The 25,415-nt window shown below is 41.7% G+C and overlaps 1 protein-coding gene across 3 annotated transcripts; it reads left to right on the top strand.

Annotated features, from left to right (window-relative positions):
• The first annotated feature begins 54 nt into the window (after nt 1-54).
• On the top strand, nt 55-25,025 carry LOC146626422 (cilia- and flagella-associated protein 337). 3 transcript variants are annotated; one of them, XM_085360538.1, is made up of 19 exons: nt 55-125; nt 1,043-1,280; nt 1,468-1,614; nt 4,958-5,080; nt 5,159-5,330; nt 5,414-5,460; nt 5,547-5,699; nt 5,846-6,034; nt 6,981-7,172; nt 7,291-7,758; nt 7,864-8,025; nt 10,639-10,823; nt 11,349-11,488; nt 12,192-12,340; nt 12,418-12,632; nt 21,205-21,335; nt 21,884-21,936; nt 22,067-22,197; nt 24,932-25,025. In XM_085360538.1, the coding sequence occupies exons 1-18, from the start codon at nt 55-57 to the stop codon at nt 22,154-22,156; spliced, it is 2,925 nt and encodes a 974-aa protein (XP_085216664.1). In that variant the 3' UTR covers nt 22,157-22,197; nt 24,932-25,025. The 3 variants fall into 3 exon arrangements, with proteins under 3 accessions (XP_085216664.1, XP_085216663.1, XP_085216665.1); XM_085360537.1 differs by lacking the exon at nt 24,932-25,025 and having other exon boundaries at nt 22,067-22,241; XM_085360539.1 differs by lacking the exons at nt 21,205-21,335; nt 21,884-21,936; nt 22,067-22,197; nt 24,932-25,025 and having other exon boundaries at nt 5,562-5,699; nt 7,864-8,013; nt 12,418-12,636.
• Nucleotides 25,026-25,415: the final 390 nt, after the last annotated feature.

The raw sequence follows: 25,415 nt of genomic DNA, 5'->3' as shown, positions 1-25,415 counted from the left end.
GAAGAGTTTAAGGAGGAGTTCAGACTGTGATAAAGGTAGAATCGGGCTATCACTATGGATACTTTTAGAAACAAAAAAAATTTGTGGACACTTTATGAGAAAGAGGTGCCACACAGCAGGTTTTGGTAAGTTTTTTTCCCCTTGTTTGGTCTTGGCAAACATAAAATATTATTTTTAATTAGGGATTGCTTTATGTAGAAAATCTGTTTTATAAACTTTGCACATTGATATGGATTTTTGTCACCTCTGGATAGTAGTGCCTGCTAACACATTCTTATATCTGATTCTGTCCTATATTTTCTAATAAGCTAAAAAAAAAACAAAACAAAAAAAACATTTTAACTTTCATTATTTGTACTTCATTCCATTTTTCCACCTTAAACAATTCATGAAAAGTCAATAGAAGCTGAACACTGGTATCAAACGTTCAAATAACTTCTTAAATTCACACATTTCTCCATTCATTTCTCTTCCATCCACTCCACACAGTTTAAACTCAGAGACAACAGCTTCTTTATTACTTAATTATTTTATTGTTCCATTTGCTGATTGTAAGTAATGTGTATGATGTAAAGGACCACTCATGCATGCCCCAATGGACCAGGAAAATACCTCACAATGGTAAGACATGTGACTTATTGTTAGTTTCCCTTAGCAACAGGCCCACACCGGAGGTGCTGGTGGCAGGGAGCGCTTTTCTTAAAAACACATCCCCCTAACTTTACATATTCTTTCATTACTTATTCCCTTTATTTGAAAAAAAAAAGTGTGTTATATCAAAACTACCACATGGGAGTGCTGCACTCATTCTGCAGTGACCTTTTTACTAGCTGTCAGTGATGTAATGGCTTCAATAAAGAATCAGAAATAAAAAATAAAATAGGGGTTAGACACTGAACTTAACAGTTCTTTAATGCTTAAGAAATGATCATGTTTTTATGCTCAGTTAAGCTGGGGTGCTGCCTTATTGGCAATGTCCTCCACATTTTATTCTACTTCTGCTCTTTCGTTTCACTGATCATTGATGTGCTGCTTTCTGCAGTGATCCGGCCTGCGGTGTCAGTCCTGCAGAGAAACTGAGCCCAGAGCACCTACAGCTTCTGAGAAATGCTTTTACCTGTTCAAAGGCTGGACTTGAGACACAGGAACACAAGCTGAAGGGAAGCAATAGAGGTACAAGTGAAGAACGTGGATTGACGTTTGAGGAGTTTTGGGATGTTCTGAAGTCTGTCATCGGCCCAAATATTGAGGACACGTGGTGCAAGAGATTCTTTTATGAGGTAAAAAGTAATAAAGTTTTTTTATAAGTCTTGACAAAACTGGATGCGGGTTATATTGTAATCCACGATTTAAAAAAAAGTTTATAAAACAGCATCCTGTCAGTCTATTACTGGTTTGAAGTGACTGTCCTATTAAAAGACAACAGTGGTGTATTGCTGACTTGACTCTTACATTCTTCATGTCTAGGTAGATATCAGCTGCACTGGACAAATAAAATGGCAGCAGCTGTGTTCCTACTTGCTTTTGGAGTACACTGAGCGACAGCGGGCCTCCAATCCCACAGCTGCTCTGCTGGAGGCCCAGCCTCAGATTAGACACTGCTCTCATAACAAGGTAACTCTGGTGCATCGTGGTCAGATGGTCTGATTTTTAGACAGTTTTTTTTAAATTACTTACCAGAATTAGGCAACTACCTAGTCAAAATTAACATTTAGAGAATTCAAGTTTCAAAAACCTCCCAAAAGCTGAGTGCAGCAGAAAAAAAAACTGTCTCAAAGCAAAATTGCTATCCAAATACTAAAATGAACAACATTATAATATGACTTAAACAAACTTGGGGAAAAGAAACTCAAATGGATTAGAGTATTTTGTATCTCTAAAGGAGAAACAGTTATAGAGAGTAAATGGTCAGTGACTCCAAGTTAGTATTTGGAAAAGGACATAAAACTTAAAACAATATGTAATCACTTTTTAAGAGTTTAATGGTATATTACAAAATGGAACATTTATATTTTACTACCCAGTAAAAAGAAATACAGAGGAAATGGAATTAACCATTAATAAATGATTTGTACAGTATAAATATATTAAAATCAATGACAACTTACTTAAATTGTAAATTGTTGTTGTATATTTAGACATTCAAATTATCTATCACTATCAGATATTTTAAAAGAAAAGAATTTTTTTTTTTACAAAAATATTTATATGATCAATAAATAATTCAAATGGGAAATTGATTTATGGAAATCAATAAACAATAAGCACTCAATAAAAGTCTCTTTTGAAAACATTTTTCAATTAATTAGAAGTAAGATTTTTTTTAAAAGATTTATTTTTGAAAATGTAATTTAAAAGCGGCATACACATATACATTAATAGATATGATACCAAATATACTACTATTATTAATATAGGCTACTTTTTCTAATGTTAATGCTATATTTATTTCCTAAACGTTTGATGCTTTCTAATAGGTTGTTTATACTTTCATGTAAATAAAGTAGAAAATGTATCAAAATATTTTGGCATGCTGTGTATTTGTAGGAGATGAATATACAAGCTTCTTTACAAGAAAATCCAATACAGCAAGTCACTTTTACTTACTTTAAGCTAGTTTAACTAGTTTAGGCAAAATTTATTTGATGAATTAAATTACTACTTTCAATATAAAGATTATCACGCATATAAATAAAAAAAATCAACACTGCAGCACTACAAAGCCTTTGTCTATTTAAAGCTTGTTGGGTTTTTTTGTTTTGTTTTTTTAAAAAAGGTTTTATGTCCCTTGACAACTGTGTAAACCTTTTCTTCATTTCAGCTAAGCTAACAGTCTCTAGTAAAAATAACAATGGCACAAAGATAAAGTTAGCAACTATAGAGTTAGCAACTATAGAGTTAGCAACTATAGAGTTAGCAACGAAAAAAGACAGAGCCATTGTTCATGGAAGATGACCAACAAAGGTAAGAGAATATAATAATGTTGGACTGTATTAATTTATTACCTGACTTCAGAGAAAAGTATTAGGTGGTCATATTTTTTATAGGTTATTTAGCTTGTTAGCCTAGCTTAAAGAGTTCTTCTGTGGCCAAAAATTGTGTCTTAGGGCTCTCTTTGGCTACGTTCACACTGCAGGCGAAAGTACATCAAATCTGACTTTTTTGACCCTATGCGACCCATATCCGATCATGGTATGACAGTGTGAAAAGCACAAATCCGATATTTTTAAAAGTGATCTGGGTCACTTTCGTATGTGGTACTGAATCTGATACATATCTGATGTTTTAGAAAGCCACTGCTGTTTGAACGGTCATGTCGCATTAAATCCGTCTTTTACGTCACCGACACAAGACAGATGTCTTGTTATTATCAGCGCCGGAGAAGACATTGCAAACGTAGATGTTAGTGAAACTGTTGGGAAGACAACGTTGGAGAAACGTGAACATTTTATTTGTACTGTATAATCTGCAGATTCTGACAGAAATCTGCAACTATACTTTGAAGCACCGCTCCTCTCTAAAACCGCAATAAGGATAATTATTAGGCCATTTGTAAATAACAAAATAACTTTATAACTTAAAGCAAAATTGGGAAAAGTAAAGTCTGAAACAAGTCTTTATATCAAGGGCCATCAGTCAAACAATATTGTTTGGTCTGGGTCTAAACAGAGCACGTTGTGTGTGACGCCTTCTTTTGCGCATGCGGGCCGCTTTGTGGGTGTTAGGTGACGGCTGTGTGCAAACAGGAATAGGACCCAAGATGCAGACTCCGGAGACAAACTTAAACCAAAACAGCTTTAATGCTGAACGCAAACATAACATAACTGGGAAAAACTGAAAATAAACTAACACCGGTGGACTGGCAAAACACACAGCAAAATAAACGGTAGATCGCGACACAGACACAGAGAAACACAGGGCTTAAATACACAGAGGGAGCAATCAGGGAATGAGTAACAGGAGGGAAACACAGCTGGGACAAATCAGAACTGACGAGACCAAAGAAGCGTAAACCGAACACACTGAGATAAGACAGAGACCTTCAAAGTAAAACAGGAAACACATAACACAGACTCACATGCAGGCACTACAGAGGGAACAGAGACGTGGGACCAGGGCAGACACAAACACTGACTGGATGTGGGGATACAGCAGACAGGGAAGACAGCAACTATGGAACACAGACAGAAAACCAGAACACTAAAACTCTAACCAACCCCACCCAGAGAACCTAAACTAAGAATGATCCTAAAACCCATAAAGCAAAGCTAGAATATAATGAAATAACAAAATCAAAGAACCAAAAACACAAAACACTGGGTCAACGACCCAGGGACCCTAACAGTGGGTTCACACTAGAGCGCGTTTGCTGTCACATTTTATTTGTAGTGTGAACAAGCAGACAAAAAAATCGGATTTGATCAAAAAATGGGAATTGAGCTTTAAGACCTGCAGTGTGAATGTAGCCTTTGAGACATTTTGACTGGTTACAGTAGTGAAACACATGATTTGTGATGACTTTCTTGCCTCAGCCATAATGGTTACAGGCTAACTGTGCTGCACTAAATGGCTAAAGAAGCTAAACAGACCTTGGAACTCATTATTTTAATTATTTTCACCTGGCCTGTGAAGATATTCTCATATATTATTATAGTATCATTCGCTACTTTTGGATTTCACCCTGCAGGAGTTAAGCAGGGCAGTTTGCCAAACCTTTTTAATAACTCTAGGGTTCATCAGGGTCTGTTAAATCTAACCAATGTAAGTATAAAAGAGTGCACTCAGCTGCTCCTATAAATTATAATGAATAAAGTGTTCCATTACTATAATAGATGAAAGATGAAGCATCTTAATTTTTCTGCCCTGAGTTATATGTTATTTTCGACAACCATTACTTTTTTCCTCCTGTAACCTTTCTCTAATTGATTACACTTGTCTCATACTTATTGCTCTGCAGCGGGAGCCAACAGTTCGTGTGGTTGCTCTTTCCCATCCTCCTCCACTCCGCTATATTAGCGTCAGTAAGGGGGGTCAGATCACCGCCTGGAACAGCAGCCTACACACCCTCAAAACTTTAGGGGTGAGTGACATCATGTTGCTACTTTAATATCCACGTGGAATTACAGCACACTCACTCACGTTTTTCTATTTAAACCAGCTTGCTGGAGACCCAACAGAGGAAGTGGCAAACACAAGGAGATTCAGGGGTTGGACCACCGATGCGGTGTACATGGGCAACGTCCACAAGATTGCCATAGCAACTGACTGCAGGGACTTGCGCTTTGTTACTATTTCTTCAAACTGTTTGTTGGAGGAAATTCACTTATATGGTACTTTTATTCCTAACAAAAACCAACTAAACCACGTGAAGCCCGGAAATATTGTTAACTCTTTGTCCTATAATTGCTCCCAGGGTTTCGCAGTGTGCCGACCTGTCTGTGTTACTGGTATGATGTGCAGGTAGGACAACTGTTTGTGTGAGATTTTACTGTTTTAGCTGGATGTCTCCATTTGGAAAGCACTAAATGCATCACTTCAATCTAAAGGGTTTTCACTCCAAGAGTCTAGAACAGCCTCCTCTGCTGCTACTGGGGGATGAAAAAGGAGGAGTCCACCTGATGTGGTTCCTAAACTCATCCAAGGGACTTTTTAAGAAACCATCAAAGAGAGACAAAGGTCCACAAAGGATCTTTTTCCAAGTAGGTTTTCCCTCCTCTATTTACTGAATTCTGTTACAGAAGCATGGAAGCAAGAAGCTTTGAAGTGTTGCTGCTTACACTACAACTTTTCCTTAAACATCATTTGGACTCACTGTTTTTTCTTGTTTCACCCTCGTTCCTCACAGGATCTTGGTGAACACAGCGACATGGTGTCCTATCAACACATCCCCAGCATCCACCAGGAACCAATTACCAGAGTAATGTTTGAACCCAGTGCCAATGTCATCATGACATCGTCAGAAAGTAACACCACATCTGTGGTCTTTATGAATGTGTCATTGAAGCAGGAGCCTTACATTTGGAAATTTAACCAGGTAATTAACAAGGTAACAAGGTCAGTTTGATTGATAATACACTCATTGGCCACTTCAAAAATACATTTTTCCAGCACCAGGTTGGACCACTTTTGTGAGCATTATTTATTTATAATATTTCATAATTATTGTAGTACTGAACATGTAATATGTCATCTGCAGTGAAAACAGTTGCTATAGCTTTCATTTTAATGTGGCCTCTACATGCTAGAGTGAGCCAAGCCAGGGTCAACTCCGTTGATGTCAGGAGATAAGCTCATTAACATTACCTGTTTTATTTTGAATACATTTATTTTACCTGAAGAAATTAAATCAAATGTGTTCTTATCCTCCCCTTTGCCTTCTACATTTTAGTTGAATTGTTTTATTTATAAGATCTGGTAACATCACTGACTTCAAATTAACTTCTCATGTTGTGGCTTTTAGACTTTGTTGTGATTTTCATAGTTATCCACTTCTGATCTGGATCAATGTCAGTCAGACCTGTGTGTCACAGCACTGGGGACTGGGTGACACAGACCTACGAGGGCAGGTTGACATGTGAAAATAAACTCTGTTTAAGAGAGAAAGAGTTTTATATAGTATTAAATGTCCTAGTGTGACAGTGTTACAGTGTAGTAAATGCTGTTATAACTGGCCAGTTTTATCTAGAAGAGCAAACACAGCAGTATGCAGAAACAGACAGTGTCACCGGCTGCTGTGAAAGGAGTAAAACTGGGTGGTGATGCTTCCTGTCACTCACAATGGGTTTGTTTGTTTTTTGTTTGTTTTTTTGAAACCCAAGGTTTACTCTCCAAATAACTGTCTGAACATTGTAAAACAAAAATCTCAGTCATGTATCTTTGAAAGGAAAGAAGCATTTACCACCACTTCATTTATATTTTCACCTGCATAAAACACCATCTTCTGTATACTATACGATATTAATGCTTTTGCCTCATGTCAGGGAGCCAAGTGTTTCGACTACAACGCGTCCCTACAGTTGATGGTTACAGGAGGCTCTGACCGAAAAGTCAGACTGTGGTCACAATATGTGACTTCAAGTCCTGTGGCTACACTGCCGGGTCACCACACCACGGTACTAGATGTTGCAATTTACCAACATGTCGGGCAGATCTTCAGCTACTCTAGAGATGCTGTGAGTGAATTAGGATTTACCATAAATGCATACATAATTGTATATTTTATGTGAATATATGCTAGTAGAGCTTGTTTATGTTCGAATTAATGATGATGCATTTGTCTTCTTTTGCCAGGAACTGAGAGTTTGGGACATTTCTACCCATCAGTGTTTGAAAGTTCTCCGTCTGCAGTTTCCCTGTCTGCAACCAGGTCGCATCCCAGAACATGGAAATTTCCCCTTCCTGTTGCTTAGCCCTCCTCTTCCTGATGAGATGCAACCTCATTTAGTGGTGGCCTGCAAAGATTACCTGGCAGTGCTCAATCTGTCAGAAAAGAGAAGAGGAGGAGGTGGTTGGTTGACTGATGAGGAATTCAGGACAGAATTTAAACAGGGTCCATACCTCTCCTGCGCCTTGTACAACCCCACCCTGAGGCAGGTGGTGACTGGACATGCTGACTCATCAGTCTTTCTGTGGGATGTAGAGACAGGAAGGAGGCGGCTTTACATTTTAAATGCTCATGGAGAAGAGGTGCTCTCCTCTATGGCACTGGACTCCTCTCACAGAAGACTAATCACGGGAGCTCGTAATGGCACTATTAAGGTTCAATACATCTTATTACTTATTATTATATAGAGAAAGAAATTTGGCTGTAATGCATCAATGTGTAAAATACTTAAATCAGAGTGTTGGCCACTCCCCAAGCAGGTGTGGAATCTACTAAATGGCCTAAACTTACACAAGCTGGAGCCCGTCACCAACTCTGAAGTCACTGGGTTGACCTGCCTCCATGACAACCATTTACTGGCTGTGGGGTGGAACCAGTGCATCACTCAGTACAGCATTGCAGGAGACAAGGTAAAATCAAGGGTGCGTTAAAGTTATAATCCACACATAAATACAGTTTTAAGGGTTACTGAACACCAGGCTGGAAAACAATGTTTTTCTTCCCGCTCTAGTTTTGCAGAGAAGAAAGAAAACGTATTTTCAGGGAGGATTATAGTTTATCTTTCCATCCTAAAATATCCTAAAATTAAGATTGACTTGGTACTCTGGGTTTTACTATCCTTTTCGGCTCTGTCTTTTATCTAAAAAAAAGCTCCATGGATGCCATTTATACAGTCAACACCCATCCATCCATCCATCCATCCATTTTCTTTACTGTTTCAGGGTCAAAGAGCCTATCTCAGGTGTCATAGGATGAGAGAGGCCAGGTACACCTTGGACAGGTCACCAATCAATCACAAGGCAAACGGCAAAGAGAGACAAGCATTCACAAATGCACCTAAAATTATTATATTCAATGTAACTTATATGTAACGTGTATATTCAACACAGCAAGAAACCAGCTGGCCTGTGGTTTTGACAGGGATAACTGTAAGTTTTCCAAAAGCAGTAATGTCTAATCGTCACAGGAACACGCTGAATTTGTAGGCAAACAGCAGAATGTGAGCTACTGGAACTTTTCTGTTGTGGCTTGCAGTATTGACCAATCAGGTTTGATCAGGCATTGGTTAGGTGCAGATAAACAGTCCTGTAAAGAACAACAAGCACTGAGAGTTTGAAAGAAGAAGGCAGAATGTCCTATATCTTATGCTGCTTGTATGAATATATAGAAACATAGGTAAGGTGTGGTAGATGAAGCACGTAAGACAAACGTCACCCTCATCACCAAAATTCAACTGTACCGCGCACTAGTATTGCCCATTCTTCTCTATGGATCCGAGACCTGGGTCATCCTCAAGCATGACCTCAACAAGCTTGAGGTCTTCCACGTGCGCTGTTTGCATCAGATTATCCGGGTGTCCCCCCGTGACCGTCTCAGCAACAGCACAATGCGTAGTCAATGTCACCATCAGCCCTAGATGGAAGAGCTGATCCAGAAGCGACGACTGCAATGGTTTGGCCACACACTAGGGAATCAAGCATGACGCTCCCAAGAAGACTTGGATCAAGCAAACTGAAGACGATCTTCAACAATGACGTCTAATCCTCAAGCAAGAAAAGGTCAAGGCCAGATCGCAAGTCTTGGAAGTGCATCGCTGACAAAGATGAGAACCCTGCGGCACCCACAGCGACGTATTGGCTTGGTGGACGACCTTCCCTGCCGACCGCCAGCTAGGGACAAAAGAAAAATAGTTGAAGCACGTGAGGGCTTTTCAAGCTCTCAAAACTACTGTGATCTGGATGACTGAGAACCTCCATAGGCAGCAAAAGACACGCTAAAATGTGTTCTCAGAACTATTTTGCTGTAACTTGATAATGATTAACTTTTATATTTGCTTTTTAAATTTACCTGCATTTGTAACACTGACCTTCATCTCCACACTCTTAGTCATCTGACAGTAGCTGCTGGTTCTCAGATTGGAAAGGCAGTGAAAAAAATTCATTAGCTGTGGGTCAAGAAAGAACAACATAACAAAGTATTAAATGCATTACATAAACTTTTGATTGACAGGGGATTCTGGGTAATGCAGTCCACCCAAGAAGCTCAGATATATTAAGATGCTATAAAATTAGTCTCACAGAGTTTTAGCCTTGACATATTTTTTTTTCTTGCTACAAGTTCTTTCCCAGATGTTTAAAGCAGCGTGATGAGTCCTACACAAACAGCTGTCACCATAGTGACTAATCTAGTACAGACTCAGAAAACATTTAAGTGTTTTTTTTAAGAATGCCAACAACAACTTGGCCTTAAGAAGACTGTGGTCCAAATTAGGCTCAGAAAATATTTCCTCCAATAGTAACACTAACTTGTCCCATCATATTCAGTATAATAATTCAGAAGTCTTGTGTTTTCCTGTCAGTAGTGAAGAAAGTCTCTAAAGTCTTTTCAGCGCATAAATACAAACCCACATCCACCTACAGCTATGCATGCTGCTGCACAGGTCTCAGTGTATAAATATATAACAGTCTGCATTTGCACATTATTCTCAAGCTTCAAATTCTTGTGTTACATTTTACCTTTCAACCTTCAGCTGCCATCTGCTCTGTGGCTGGAGTCATCTGTTAAAGCGAACAGTAGTAGCACTGAGTATTTATGCTTCTGCAGCAGATTCTTAATGCTGCTTTTTTCCTTTCCTCTGCCCAGTTACATAATGTTTCTCACTGTAAAGTCCCTCGCTTAAGCAGAACTTAGCTTGTCTGTTTCGTTATATATTTTTTTCATTTCCAAAACCTAGAGGGGCAATCACAAATCAGTAAATTGCACTTATATATATGCATACGTTATATACGCCCCTGGTAAGTTCAAATTCTTCACACAGCCATAATTTGTTTAAAAAAGTCTACTGCAACATGGTACACTTTTTTATGAGCAACCTGGGGAAGTAAGTAGAGCTTCTACAGAAGAGACAGGTTATTTCACCTCATTTATAAACTGTGTTTATAAATGAGGTATATAGGTATATAGTTATCATCATTTCAACCAAAATGCTTGTGCACTAAGCTGTGCTTTATTTTTCTTTTACTCGTGCACTGAAGGACTTGAAGGTGAGAGCAGACATGTCCTGGAAGTCCAGCGGTGTCCACAAATCAGACATCTTGGCTGTGTGTCAGTGCTCCGCTCTGAGCGTTGTTGCTACAGCCAGTTATGATGGAGAGGTAGTGATCTGGAGCATGGAGACACAAGGACCGATGCTCCACCTGCAGAGAGGGACGCAGGCACGGTAAGGAGATGCAGCTCCGAGTGCTGTCTTGCAGTCAGTGAGGGTTTACTATTAAACTTGATGTGTATGACTTGCAGGTTTTGACACAAAACAAATCAGCATGGATCAGTTTACTAATGATTTATCTACTAATTTACATCGTGTTTCTTGTATCCCAGATCAAATTTTGTTGCTGGCGTGGTAAAAAATTATTTATCTTTGGCTCTCTGCAGTCTTTATTGACGATAACACACAATAAAAGCTTAGATTAACAAATGTTTAAATAACATGCAGATTATTATTGAAATATCAAATAGATGTAAAATGTCAGAACTCAAAAAGGGTATTCCTTTTATCATCATGCATGAATGATAAAGGTATAAAAGAATAAGTAATTAAAGTAACGAAGACATAATCAAACTAATTTCTCATAAATTTTCCTGACAGTTAATTAAATGATGAATAAATGAAGTCAAGTATCTTGCATCCTTAGCTGATAGTGACATATTCATGATTGTGGTTTTCTTTCTGCTTGTGTGCGTCCAGGTCAGCTCTCCCCGTGGATAGCATCTTGTTCCTTCAGCATCGAGCTGGCAGGAAACAATTAAGAAACAAGGGTGTCCTAGTGTCATCCCAGGGTGGTTGGCTGTGCTTTTGGAGCATCACTGATGACAATCACAGTTATGGTGAGTGGGATGCACAAGAAAAAGCTTAAAGAAGAGATTGATGTGAGGTCCTTTAAAAAAAAAAGATGCTGCAGTAGAAAACATTAATCTAAGATAAAAACTCTTAATCATCCGTCACTTCTAATTCTCCTCCTCCCATAAGAAGGATTTACAAACAGCCCTTGCAAGCAGTGACAGTTAGGCTGAACTGTCGACTTGGCTGCCAGCCGGTACCATTCCTGGCAGCCCACAACTATGTCTCTTTCCAGATCCCATCTGTGTTTAGTGGTGTGGGATTCATGCACTGTAACCACTGCATATGGGTACAGGCTTGCATGAGTGCATTTGAGTGAACTGTATGTCTGTATAGATTTATATATGTATCTATGTGTCTGTGCATGCTTCCAGCAGAGAGGGGGATTTGAAATCATGACATAAGAGGAATGCAGGTGACAACTAAAATCTGTTGAAGAGTTTGCAGTTTGTCTCAGAAGTACTTTTGTTATTGAAGTGAAGAAAGAATTCTTGAAAATGGTACAAAAGCAGAATATAAATAGATTTGCTTGCATGCACTTTTGAGTGAACCAGCAGACTTTTTAACTGCCTATAAAGATATATCCAAGCCTATTGTTACAAGAAAATCTCTTTTAGATTGTACTTAGTACTTTATGCTTGGATGAGTTTATGAGCACAAGTCTATTTTTTCTGTGTTTTTTCCCTCCAGGTCATTTCTACGCTCCAGAGCAGCCAGGTGAGCGTGTGCTTAGCCTGAACTCAGATCAGTCTAAAAACACCTTTCTGGTCTCAGGTGACACAACAGGCTCACTTCAGATTTGGGACATTTCTTCCTTTGCAGTGGACATCCAACCTGAGGTGTGCTGGGAATAAGATTGCACCTGGTGCACTGCACCTCATATCCCCATATACTTGACATATTTTTCTTCATACAGGCAACTTGTGAACAACCTCCACTGCTGCTGCAATCTTGGAGGGCTCACAAAAGGGCTTTGATATGTGTGGAAGTCCTTGAAGTGTTTGACAGACTGTTTGTCCTGACAGCATCAGTTGATGGTTCTGCTGGACTATGGACAGAGGACGGCAATCATGTGGGGTTTTTTGGGCAAGAGGTGACGTGGAATATCGCTGACCCAGGAACTTATCATAGGTAGGTAAACTGGCTTGTGTCTTCATTAATCATTAAAAAAAACACATAAAGAATTACAGAGAGCATTTTTGGATGATGGTTCTGGATCTGCTATTTGAGTTATTTTGGCTTGCATCCTCTGCAATCTGCCTTGCAACCCACCTCCTCCATTTCATGCTGTTCATGCTGTATCCAACTTAATCAATGTCAGGTCTACCGTGCATTCCCATGCCCCTGCTCATTTCTGCATCTTTCCATGCTTGTGCATGGTATGGTGGAAGGTCCCAGCAGAGGGCCGTACATCCAGATATAAACAGCTGTAGATGGAAATAACATTTTTATTGTGACTAGTGGTCTTGACAGAAATGTGTTTAATACACACAGGGTAAGAGGTCAGTAGAGAGAAAATAAAATTGAGCCAAAACGTCACTCCTTGTTCATTAGAGGCAATAAATGCTAAAAGTGATTGCACACATAATAATTTGAAGCACAATTTTTATTATACATGCCAAGTTTCAAGATGAGGCTTGCAAACATGGCAGTCTTTTGAGATTAGATCATTCAAGAGCAGAGATGTAACGCGTTACTGTAATCCGATTACTTTTTTCAAGTAACTAGTAAAGTAAGGGATTACTATTGCAAAAACGGTAATTAGATTACCGTTACTTTCCCGTAGGAACGCTGCGTTACTGCGTTACTAAAACCGTGATTTTTTTGCGAGAATGTCTCATGACAGTGACGTAAGCGAGTGCGACATTCGTGACAACAGCTGTGTGCAGATCAACAATGGATCATATATCGAGTGCGGGAGAGAGTATGAGCGTGCAGCGTTTAAAGCGTGGAAGTACTGACCTTACTTTGAGTTTGATTCCATAAAAAGTGACAAAAACATTAGTGTCCATTAGCATTGTGCGTGGGAAGAAAACATCTTTTTACAGCGAAAAAAACCCTAAACTTCCAAGCAAGCTCCGAGTGCGCTATGACGTAATGGAAAATTCACAGAGAAACTGCCGTATCCTTCCACTGACCGCTGCGGCACACCTGCACCAGGGTAAACCTCCGCCTACCCAACTCCTGCTGTACAGGTGAAAATAGAGCAACAGGACCGCTAGTCTTTGATTTTATTTATTTTCTGCTGTGTTTTACTTGCATCTATTTGAAAGAGTGAGTGTAAACACACAAAAAAAATATATTTTATGTGCTGGAATGTGCAGAAAATAGGTTTAAATATTAAACAAATTTCTTCCAGTCAGAGAATGTTGCATATAATTAAATTTTTGCTTGATGCATAAAGTTAAAAGATTTAAATTAATAAAACTATAAAAGTTTTAAAAAGAGACTTTTCCATTTGATTACATTTTGTATGATGGATTATGCAGAAAAAGTAGAATTGGGCTGAAAGATCTATCGCTTTATCACCTATTCAGGTTGTAAATCGTGTTTTTAAAAAGTAACTAAGTAACTAAGTAATTAATTACTTTTGAAAATAAGTAATCAGTAAAGTAACGGGATTACTTTTGGGGGGAAGTAATCAGTAATTAGTTACTGATTACTTTTTTCAAGTAACTTGACCAACACTGTTCAAGAGTATCAACAACTAGAAGAGTGGCAAATTAAAGCTGCCAGTATCAAACAGAAGACAAGTCCAATAAGTGATAATATCAACAGTGCAGGGTTTGTACCAAATCTAATATAAGTATGAAATGTAAGAAATGTACGTCATGATTGAACATGTTCTCCAAAATAAACTTCCCTCACTGTTCCACAAACATTTGAGTCTTTAATAAAAACTTCATTTTGGTTAAAGGTCGTAAACTCTGGCTTGGCTCACATCTTTGCTCTCTGTATTTCTGTCACATGCTGGGTAACATGGACCATGAAGGAGAGAGCTGTCAGGAATAATTTAATTTCAGGGGATGGAAAAAGCACAGTTAAAGTTAAAGACAGAGTCAGCACATGCTTAGAAATATAAATAAATGTCTGCATAAACCTCACGAGGAGCAAAATCATGACAACAGTATTGTTTAACTTATGGAGAGTGTACATTTAATGTCTGTGTGAGGAAGAGAGTGACAGAGCCAAAGTGTAAATAGAGTGCTGCAGGGATGATGTTTTTTTCATTAGTCATTGTTTCATATAAAAAAGGAGACTTTTTTGTAGGTTTTTAAATTTAGAATAAGCTTTATGTGAAGTTTGTGACATTTACAACAAGATCATCTTTATGAATTTGTCACGGTTCTGGGTCCGTCGGACCCAGTAGTTTGAGTTTTATTATGTTTTGGTTTTAGTTTGCATCAGGGATTGTTTTCTTGTTCTCTTGTAGTGTTGATTATGATGATGTTTATTATTTGAGTTTCATGTTTCTGTGGTGTTTAGGATTTGTTCTTCAGTTGTGTCTGCTTAGTATTTGTCTAGCTCCATGTGCCATTTTCTGTCTGTCTCTCTATGTCGAGTTTGTGTCTTAGTGTGATGGTTGCTTGTTCCTGTTTTATTGTGATGGTCTGCGTCTCATGTGAGTGTGTTCAGTTTTACCTTTGTCTCGTCTTGTTGATTATTCCCAGCTGTGTCCACCACCTGTGTGTAATTCCCCTGTGATTCTCTGTGTATTTAAGTCATGTCTGCCGTCATTGTAGTTGCTGGTCCGTCTGTGTATTCCACCCTGCTTCATCTGCGTTTCTACCATGTCTCACCCGTGTGTTCTCCCTGCTGTCCGCCGTTAGTCTCTTCTGGTCGTTCTCGTTAAGGTTTGTGCTCTGTAGTTTAGTTGATCCCAGTATAGTTTAGTTCTAGCTCCATTTGCCATTTGTATTTACTTTCATGTTCAATAAACCACCTTTACACCTTCACGACTGCCTGCATTTGGATCCTCCTTCATTTCCTCCACACGGCTCACCTCACTCGCCGTGACAGTAGGGACCAGCCAGATATGGATCCAGCGGCATTCACCCCACCCACGGAGCTTCGGGACCTCATCACGAACTCCGCTTCAAAAATAATCAACCTGTGGCTAGAGCATGAGGGAGAAGCATTCCTCTACGTTCTGGAAGCCAGACTGCAACAGTTGCTCACGGATTATCCCTGGCTATTGGACTCACTACACCCACTCGTGCAAGACTTCATCCTTCACGAACTTCACCTACACCCACCAGCCGCTACCGCTTCCCAACCCAGCCGGACGCCGGAGGTTTTGCCCGGCCCGCCGGAGGTTTTGCCCGGCCCGCCGGAGGTTGTTCCCGGGAGGAAGCGACGATCGCGCCGTCGGCGCGTCGCCCCACAGCCGGAGATTAGGACTTTGGAACTGCCGGCTGTGGTGAGTGGAAAAGACGCTCCGTCTGTTTCGCCAGTTCATATGACTGTTTATACCGGGGCTGTGTTCGTTGAGTCAGCTGCTCAGCCGGTAGTTCGGTTAGCTGCTCAGCCGGTAGTTCGGTTAGCTGCTCAGCCGGTAGCTCGGTTAGCTGCTCAGCCGGTAGCTCGGTTAGCTGCTCAGCCGGTAGCTCGGTTAGCTGCTCAGCCGGTAGCTCGGTTAGCTGCTCAGCCGGTAGCTCGGTTAGCTGCCCAGCAGTCGCTAACTCGGTCAGCCGCCCAGCAGTCGCTAACTCGGTCAGCCGCCCAGCAGTCGCTAACTCAGTCAGCCACTCACTCATCACCTCCATTACAGTCACAGTCAGACCCAGTAGACACCATGTTACAGTCCATAGCCCAGTCAATAGCTCAGTTGGCAAGAGATTCATCAGCCTTATTATCAGTTCAGCCAGCCACTCCACCACCTGTTACTACTTCGCTACCTGTAGCTCAGTTACCACCAGTTCAGCAGCCTGTCCACTCATTTACCCAGCCTTTATCCTCACAGCCTCATTACAAGCAGGGAACACACTCCACACAAACTTTTGCTGGTTCATTTAAGCTGGCCATCTCAGAGACAGTTGCTCCCTCTAGGGCCTCCCCAGAGGCTGGGTGTCAGTCACCAGCCAACTCTGGACCCCTAGAGGTCAAGACGCCAGCACCAGCAGCCTCACCGGAGAACTCACCTGAACAGTCTCAGCTCTCAGCACCCCCTGAGAGCTCAAGTGAGTTCACCCGTCCGCCTCAGTCCTCTGCTGAGTGTATTGGGGAACACTTTCAGCCCTCTGAGGACTGTATCCCACTGTTGCTGCCTGAGTCTAGCCACGATGCTGCTCAGTCCCAGCCAGTGTCCACACTGGCAGAGGTCTCCGTACCTGCTGCTTCAGAGACTGCTTTCACTGGAGGGCCTGAGGAGCCCGTCCAGTCTCAAGTCATGTTAGCTGGGGGTTCAGGTGAACCCAGCCAGCGTCCTGCCTCGTCGGCTGGAGGGCCTGAGGAGCCCGGCCAGCCTCAAGTGTCGTCTGCTGGGGGTTTAGGAGAACCCAGCCAGCCTCAAGTGTCGTCTGCTGGGGGTTTAGGAGAACCCAGCCAGCCTCGAGTGTCGTCTGCTGGGGGTTTAGGAGAACCCAGCCCAGCCTCAAGCCACGTCTGCTGGGGGGCCCGAGGAGCCCGTCCAGCCTCAAGCCACGTCTGCTGGAGGGCCCGAGGAGCCCGTCCAGCCTCAAGCCACGTCTGCTGGAGGGCCCGAGGAGCCCGTCCAGCCTCAAGCCACGTCTGCTGGAGGGCCCGAGGAGCCCGTCCAGCCTCAAGCCACGTCTGCTGGAGGGCCCGTGGAGCCCGTCCAGCCTCAAGCCACGTCTGCTGGAGGGCCCGTGGAGCCCGTCCAGCCTCAAGCCACGTCTGCTGGAGGGCCCGTGGAGCCCGTCCAGCCTCAAGCCACGTCTGCTGGAGGGCCCGTGGAGCCCGTCCAGCCTCAAGCCACGTCTGCTGGAGGGCCCGTGGAGCCCACCCAGCACATCCTCACATCTGCTGGTGGTCCTGGAGGACCCAGCCAGCACATCTCCACATCACCTCCTGCAGCATCACCGCCGTCAGGTTCCGCAGCTGTCCCGCTGCCGTCTTCATCATCTTCGCCTGGTCCAGCCTCCGTGTCTTCATCATCTTCGCCTGGTCCAGCCTCCGTGTCTTCATCATCTTCGCCTGGTCCAGCCTCTGCTTCGTCTTCGCCTGGTCCAGCCTCGCCTGGTCCTGCCTCGCCTGGTCCAGCCTCGCCTGGTCCTGCCTCGCCTGGTCCTGCCTCGCCTGGTCCTGCCTCGCCTGGTCCTGCCTCGTCTGGTCCTGTGGTTGCCACGCCGCCGTCGGTGCCAGCTCGACCCGTTCCGCCTCGCCTCTGCCGGCCGTTTTCCGGGCCTCTAAGATGGCGTCATGGCCTTCGGGGACGGCCTCCGGAAGGTGTTCGTCGCCGCCGCTGGCATCGCGGCCGTCCTCCGGACCTGCTCGGTGGCCGCCACTGCCTTCCACGTGGTCGGCCTCCGGAACTGTTTGCCCGCCGTTGCCGTGTGCACGGTCGGCCTCCAGAACTGCATTCGCGCCGCCGTTGCCGTCCGCACGGTCGGTCCCCGGACCTGCTTCCTCGCCGCCGTTGCTGCACGCATGGTCGGCCTCCGGAACTGTTTGCCCGTCGCCACCGTTGCCGTGTGCACGGTCGGCCTCCTGAAATGTTTGCCTGTCGCCGCCGTTGCTGTGTGCAGGGTCGGCCCCCTGAACTGTTTCGGCTCTTGTGTTGTCGGCCCCCGGACTTTACTGTGGACTCGTGACTGGTCTTGTTTTGTGTTGGCCTGTTTTTGGTTTATTCTGGTCTCTTGTGCTCCTTGTTTTTTGTTTCGGACCCTCCTTCCTGAGCCCCCTCCGCCCGCCCTGGCTTGGTGCTTTGTGCTTTTTTGTTTGGGGCTGTCGGGAGCCAGCCCTTAGAGGGGGGGTACTGTCACGGTTCTGGGTCCGTCGGACCCAGTAGTTTGAGTTTTATTATGTTTTGGTTTTAGTTTGCATCAGGGATTGTTTTCTTGTTCTCTTGTAGTGTTGATTATGATGATGTTTATTATTTGAGTTTCATGTTTCTGTGGTGTTTAGGATTTGTTCTTCAGTTGTGTCTGCTTAGTATTTGTCTAGCTCCATGTGCCATTTTCTGTCTGTCTCTCTATGTCGAGTTTGTGTCTTAGTGTGATGGTTGCTTGTTCCTGTTTTATTGTGATGGTCTGCGTCTCATGTGAGTGTGTTCAGTTTTACCTTTGTCTCGTCTTGTTGATTATTCCCAGCTGTGTCCACCACCTGTGTGTAATTCCCCTGTGATTCTCTGTGTATTTAAGTCATGTCTGCCGTCATTGTAGTTGCTGGTCCGTCTGTGTATTCCACCCTGCTTCATCTGCGTTTCTACCATGTCTCACCCGTGTGTTCTCCCTGCTGTCCGCCGTTAGTCTCTTCTGGTCGTTCTCGTTAAGGTTTGTGCTCTGTAGTTTAGTTGATCCCAGTATAGTTTAGTTCTAGCTCCATTTGCCATTTGTATTTACTTTCATGTTCAATAAACCACCTTTACACCTTCACGACTGCCTGCATTTGGATCCTCCTTCATTTCCTCCACACGGCTCACCTCACTCGCCGTGACAGAATTATCACCAATATTAGGCTATAAATAAGCACATCTGGAGATAAAAAATCTTGGATGCAGTAAAACTTGCAGTTGCTCCAATAGTAGAAACAAACAAGCTCACAGCCTTTTTTTCCACCTTCATAAGATCCAAGGGGTGGGGGTGGGGGGGTTAGGAGTGAGGCCACTTTTAGTGATAAGTAGTGACCACCGACAATATAAAACCTGGATGTAACTTCCAGGTCTGTCTGAAGACCAACTATTAGATGTGGTTGCAAAAAACAGAATCAATGGGAAAATGGACTATTTTGGACAATTTTCTAGAAAGGTTCAGTCACTAATTTTGGGTCACATTGAATAAAAAAACAAAACAAAACCAAAAAAACTTGCTTTGTAAACACAGTACCATTTTCTCGCTTGTCAATCACAACGATTGACAAGCGAGAAAATGGTACTGTGTTTACAAAGCATGCACAGACACATATACCAGGGCCAATGAGCGTGGAGTTCCACAGTTACACCCGCCCTTTCTAATCACGTGTAGAAAACCAACACGGTGACAGAGGAAATGCTCATTATAGCAGTAATTACTAATAATTATTTGCGTATGTGCATTGTGAAATTTTTGTAGCAGCTTGCTACTATAACATTAAGTAATAACTTACCATGAGGCCATCTTTTATATATAGTCAATGACTGTGATGATGTTTAATAGGCCTAATAACATCCATAACCTCATTTAGCCACTTCTTTTTTTTTCTTTTTTTTCTTTTTTAGCAAACTACAGGTTTGGGAAGTGTAAAAGATTTAAAATTGTGTTTGTTTTGTTTTTATAGATTTTATATTATAGAACAAAATTGGAAAATCTCCTACATTTTTATTAAAGACAGACCTTATTTCAGACAGAGAAATTAATAATAATAATAATAATAATAATAATAAAATCCCATTAACTTTGATACAACAGAACTTGAAGTGGAAAATAATAACTCAGTTCTGAGTTTTAGCACTCATTCAAGCAGCTTCTTGTCAGTTATACTCTTTATATGGATGGCACTTCACCACTCTCTGCTGCTGCCACTTTGGCTTCAAATTCTGTGGGTGGTTTAATCAGCAACCCACAGAGCACTAGACAACACGCAAGTGTCCTTTAGCATACTCTGGTTGTAAGGGCAGGTTCACAAAGCAGCTTACATGTTTGCTTACCAGGTTTTAACCCAGCAGTATGACCAGGATTTTTCCATTATTCCAGCCCAGCAAGCTCAACGAGGAAGTAATGTAACACACCATACCTCATTCAACCACAGTGCAGGTCATACTATGCATATAGCTGCACAGACTGAGACCTAGGAAACAGTTTTCTTCCATTCGAGTCATCCTAGCTGACTAAACCTTTATAGCCCTAATTAATAGAGTTGGATTTTTAAAATGTAGTTCCCACCTCAGCAATGATTATAAACATGTACAGAAGTGACAACTACTGACATAAGGCACCATCCTTTAGGGCATTTTTACTGTGCAGCCATAAATCAAACACTGGCTCCCTAAATTGTCACTCAGTTATTGTAACTTTGAGAATTCATCTTTTATATCTGACACAGCAAGTGTAAACATCGTAACTTCACAATATAGCAGTTTTTCATGTATGTAACTGCGTCACAGATGGTACCAATTAACTTTTAAAGTATCTTTAGCCTCATTTTACCACTAATGTCAACTGCTTATCACAATAAAAATGCTCTGCCGGCACTTATTAGCTTGTAAAGTTGTGAAGTTGAAATCTTGCATATGTTGAAGTCATTATGTCAGTTTTAACTCATCCACTAAAGCAGCGCACGCACAAACGCACACACAGACACACACACACACAGAAGGAGCACACAGAGTACTCAAATGCTTCACCACAGAGATCGAGAGCAGTAACAGCTCTGGTTTGAATCAAATCTAACAACAAACATCCTCACAGATATCGGCCTCTGTGACAAATCTTCATCCAATAGGATCACTGACCCATGTCTTGTCTATCAGGAGCTTGACGTGCATGAAATTGGCAAACCCATATCTCAAGTAAACACTGGTATTGTTTTGCTCTGACACTCTCAGGAATACACAGAACAATCTGAGAGAAGAGAGGAGGACTGAAGATGAAAATATGGAAGGCAGTGACGTCCAAAATCAAGTACCTGACCCTACTAGCCGTGATCAGACTTCACAGGAAGAATGGTGTTCTGAAGGTAAACACACACACACATACAATCAAGGCCGTTTCCAGTAACATTTGGCTACCCCTTCCAGTAATTAGCCATTTCATCAGATAACCTTCTGCACACATATGTGAGTTTGCACAGCTGCTGCTGACAATGTTCATAAAAAGGGGTTAAACAGTGCAGGTCAGGATGACCTTCTAAGCTAATCTAACCTGATACTCAGATTCTATCATGTCCAATTTCTGCACATTATGAAGAGAAGAGTCAGAGCATTCTTCACATTCTCCTCCTGCAAAGTTTGGAGCTCGGCTCTGGAACATTTGGGCAATGTTCTCCTTTAGACACACAGGCCAGAATGTTTTTTCTTTAAAAAAACCCACAAATACTCAAGGTTGGTGTGTGAGGGTGTGTATCTGCGAGACGTTTCCTACACTTTCCTCTCACAGTCTGCCATTGCTCAGGACTTGCCAAAATAAGCGATTAGCTGTGCTTTTTCTGCACACACACCCAGGCAGACATACACATGTATGCTTTTACCCACTTTTCTTTGTCTTTTGTCATCCATCCTCTTTCAGCTTCATCCACCCAAGCAGGAGTGAATGACCACGAGCAACCTCAGCAACCTATGGTAACCTGGGAGGACAACATCAGCTGCTGCTGAGTGCATTTGTCATATTTAGCTCTATTGTTTAGCTACCCCTCCCTCATGCAAACACAGTTTTTCATCCTCCATCTGTACCTGTCTATGCGTGTCTCAGTATTCATGTGAGGACCTCTGCCAGACAGTAGCTTTGTGTTACGAGAGGAGAGGACTCTTTGAGGACATCGACCACAGCAATCGCTGCTGATTGGCTGTTTCTTGTCTCTTCAGACTCAGGTGGTCCTGCTGGTGAGATTTGTGCTGATTACTTGATCTTATCCCCTCTCTTCTGCTCCTGCTAGCTTCATGAATACCTTATTTTATGTTCTGTTGGTGTCTTGTGTCTGCAGTAAGAAATAACTCATCTTTTTCATCCTTTTTCTATCCACTCTGTCCCAGACAAATGCCAAAAATTCTGCAAATCGAACTTACAAGAATAGTTCCACATTTTTGGAAATTCATTGTTGCCAAATGTTCCATGAGAAGATTAATATTGTCCATTGCTATTCTAAAAATATTAAGCTACAGCAACCAAATAGCTGAACTTTTCATAAAAGCTGTGTGAATTTGGAAGCTCTCTCCAAAGGTAACAAAATGTGCTCAATGAACCAATAATGCTCACTACTTAACACATCAGCTTGGTGATCTGTACCTTGGTTGGGGAATTACTAGAAAACTGCTGGTGTTTTGTTTGAGGGTTTGTTTGTTTTTTTCCAGTCTTTATGGTAAAAATAGTTTGGTATACTAGACTAGAATGAGGACAAATGATGCCCTGTCCAACCATGTCAAAGTCTGTAGTTCTTCAAAGCAGCCAAACCTCATGGTGTGGTGAAAGGCAGCAGTCATAAACAAGAAAGAATACGTGATATAGTTTAAATGCTGGAAATTTTTAAACACTCTCACCTGGAAAACATTCATAGTACTGCATTTGTTTTTGTTTTTAAATGGGACGATGTTCAAAATACAGATATAAAATATGTTCAAACCCTGGGTTCCTATATTTTACAATTATTTGACCATTCACTAATCACTAATCACGCCTGGCTGTTGCTTCTTGTTGTCATGGCAATATGACCACCACCCTCGCCCATGTCACGTGTAGCTTGCTTTTTGGAAAATGAGAATATACACTCATAGGGCATTTTATTAAATACACCTTGCTAGTACTGGGTTGGACTCGTTTTGCCTTCAGAACTGCTGTAATTCAACAGGGTGCTGGAAACATTCCTCTGAGATTTTTGTCCATATCAACATGACAGCATCATGAAAGTGCTGCAGATTTCTTAGCTAAATATCTTTGATGTAAAACTCCTGTTCCACCACATCCTAAAGGTGCTCTGTTGGACTGGATCTGGTAAGTGTGGAAGCCATTTAAGTACAGGGAACTGACTGTCACATTCAAGAAACCAGTTTGAGATGATGTGAACTGACATGACATGTTATCCTGCTGGAAACAGCCTGGAGAAGATGGCTACTCTGTGATCATAAAGAGATGACCGTGTTCAGCAACAATATGGAGGATATTGGACCAAGAGGGACCAAAAATTTGCCAGGAAAATATTGATACGAGGCAGGATGAAGTTCTGATCCCACCATCTGAATGTCACAGCAGAAATCAAGACTCATCAGAGTCTCAGCTTCCTCTTCTGTGGTAACATCAGTGATATTTGGTGTAGTCTTCTGCTGCTGTAGCTCATTATGTCGTGTATTCAGGGACGCTCTTCTTACCTTGGTTGTAACAAGTGTTTTTTTGAGTTACTGTTGCTGTCCTATCAGCTTGAAGAAGTCTGGCTATTGTCCTCTGATCCTGCATCAACAGGACATCAAGTGTCGCTAAATGGATATTTTCTCTTTCTTGAAGCATCCTCTGTAAACCTGAGAGATGGTTGTGTTGGAAACTCCCAGTAGATCAGTAGTTTCTGAAACACTCAGAGCAGCCTGTCTGGCACACACAACCATGCCACGTTTATATTCACTTAAATCACCTTTCCTCTCCAGTCTGATGCTCGGTTTGAATTTCAGTATGTTGTCTTGACCATGTCTACATGCGTAAATGCAAAAAGTTGCTGTCATGTGATGACTAGATATTTGTATTAATTTATATTACAGCAGGTGAACAGACAAGGCTTCCAGATCTGAAAAGTAAGGCCAAAGTGGAAGTGGCATAAACGTGCATTCGTTGTCCAGCAGGGGGCGACTCCTCTTCTTTCTAATTGTCTTGAAGTTTATGAAAAAATGCACCCACTGTTCATGTTTCTCTAATTATGTTGTGCTTTCATTTGCTAGTTTCAAGTTGCATTGAACACGATGTGTAAATTATGGTTCCATGTAGAGCAAAACAGACAATAAAATGGGGTATATTATAGATCACAGCTACTGTAGCTTTGTAGTCTAGGTTTCTGGACAACACAGATATACTGGTCAGCACTGGTCAGCACATGCAGCTATAAAAGACTCGATCAATTTTGCAGGAATGCGACAGCTCGGTTTCACCTCCTTTTTAACCGAAGTCAGTCTAAAGTTTTCCAAAAGAGCTTGATTGATGGGAAAGTAAAATGGGACGGAAACAGAAGCAAGAAATGAGTTCTGCTACTCTGTTTAGGATGCATCTGGTGAGAAATTTGTCTTTTCTGATTTTCTTGCTTTTCTCCCTCTGTTGATCTTCTTCATCCTCTCTCGCCCTCTTCTTCTTCTGCCAGCCCTGTCCCTTTCATAAAACTACCACATTGTGCATTTGTGGCCTAGACATGGAGGATGTTTTTTCCTGTAGCTGCCAGTTCAGTTCATGTGGACTGACCATTGAAAGGTCAAGAAGAAGGAGCCCTGCACTGATTAATCTAACGTCTTTATTTGTGATCTGAATTAAGAATGCTGAAAAATGTCTTCCCGATATCGATCTGTGAAGTCTTATATTTGTGTTTTCTGATATTGAAAAGTCTGGTTTTGATTTTTTCTTCTTTTCTTTCACTCATTCCTTCTCCAGGAGGCTTTATTGAAGATTTGCCCACAATCGGCTGTGTGTTTTATCAAAATTTGACTGGCAGCTCAAAGCTCAGCGTGCAGCGTCTGAAAGAAAAAAGTGAGCCAGATGTAGAAAGAGATTCAAACGTGAACATTGTTCCTTTGTGTTCCTTTTATGAAGTTATTTTGAAACAGCAAATTGAATATGTCCTTTTGAATATGCGATGAACTCACTGTGCTGGAAGGATTTTCAGTGTCACTGCACTGTCTCTTCTGCATTTCATATGCTGTATTATTTTTTTTGCCCTTTGTCCCTCGCTTTCAGCTTTCGTCTTATTCCACTTTAATGTTTGCAAACTAATGTCTGTTGTTTGGCCCATTTATTCATAATATACTTCTTTTATATGCAAAAAGAAAAAAATACACATTGGGAAATATCAACACTGTGATGGTGGTGTGCTAGCCTAGCATAGTAGAGTGTAAATTATGTAAATGGATTGCCTGGC

Source organism: Diplotaxodon limnothrissa, linkage group LG8, assembly GCF_057381915.1.
Source record: "Diplotaxodon limnothrissa isolate DT_005_m linkage group LG8, D_limnothrissa_male_GT1.1, whole genome shotgun sequence".
Taxonomy (NCBI): Eukaryota; Metazoa; Chordata; class Actinopteri; order Cichliformes; family Cichlidae; genus Diplotaxodon; species Diplotaxodon limnothrissa.
The sequence above is the reverse complement of the archived record's forward strand: the minus strand, read 5'-3'. Positions and strand labels throughout refer to the sequence as shown.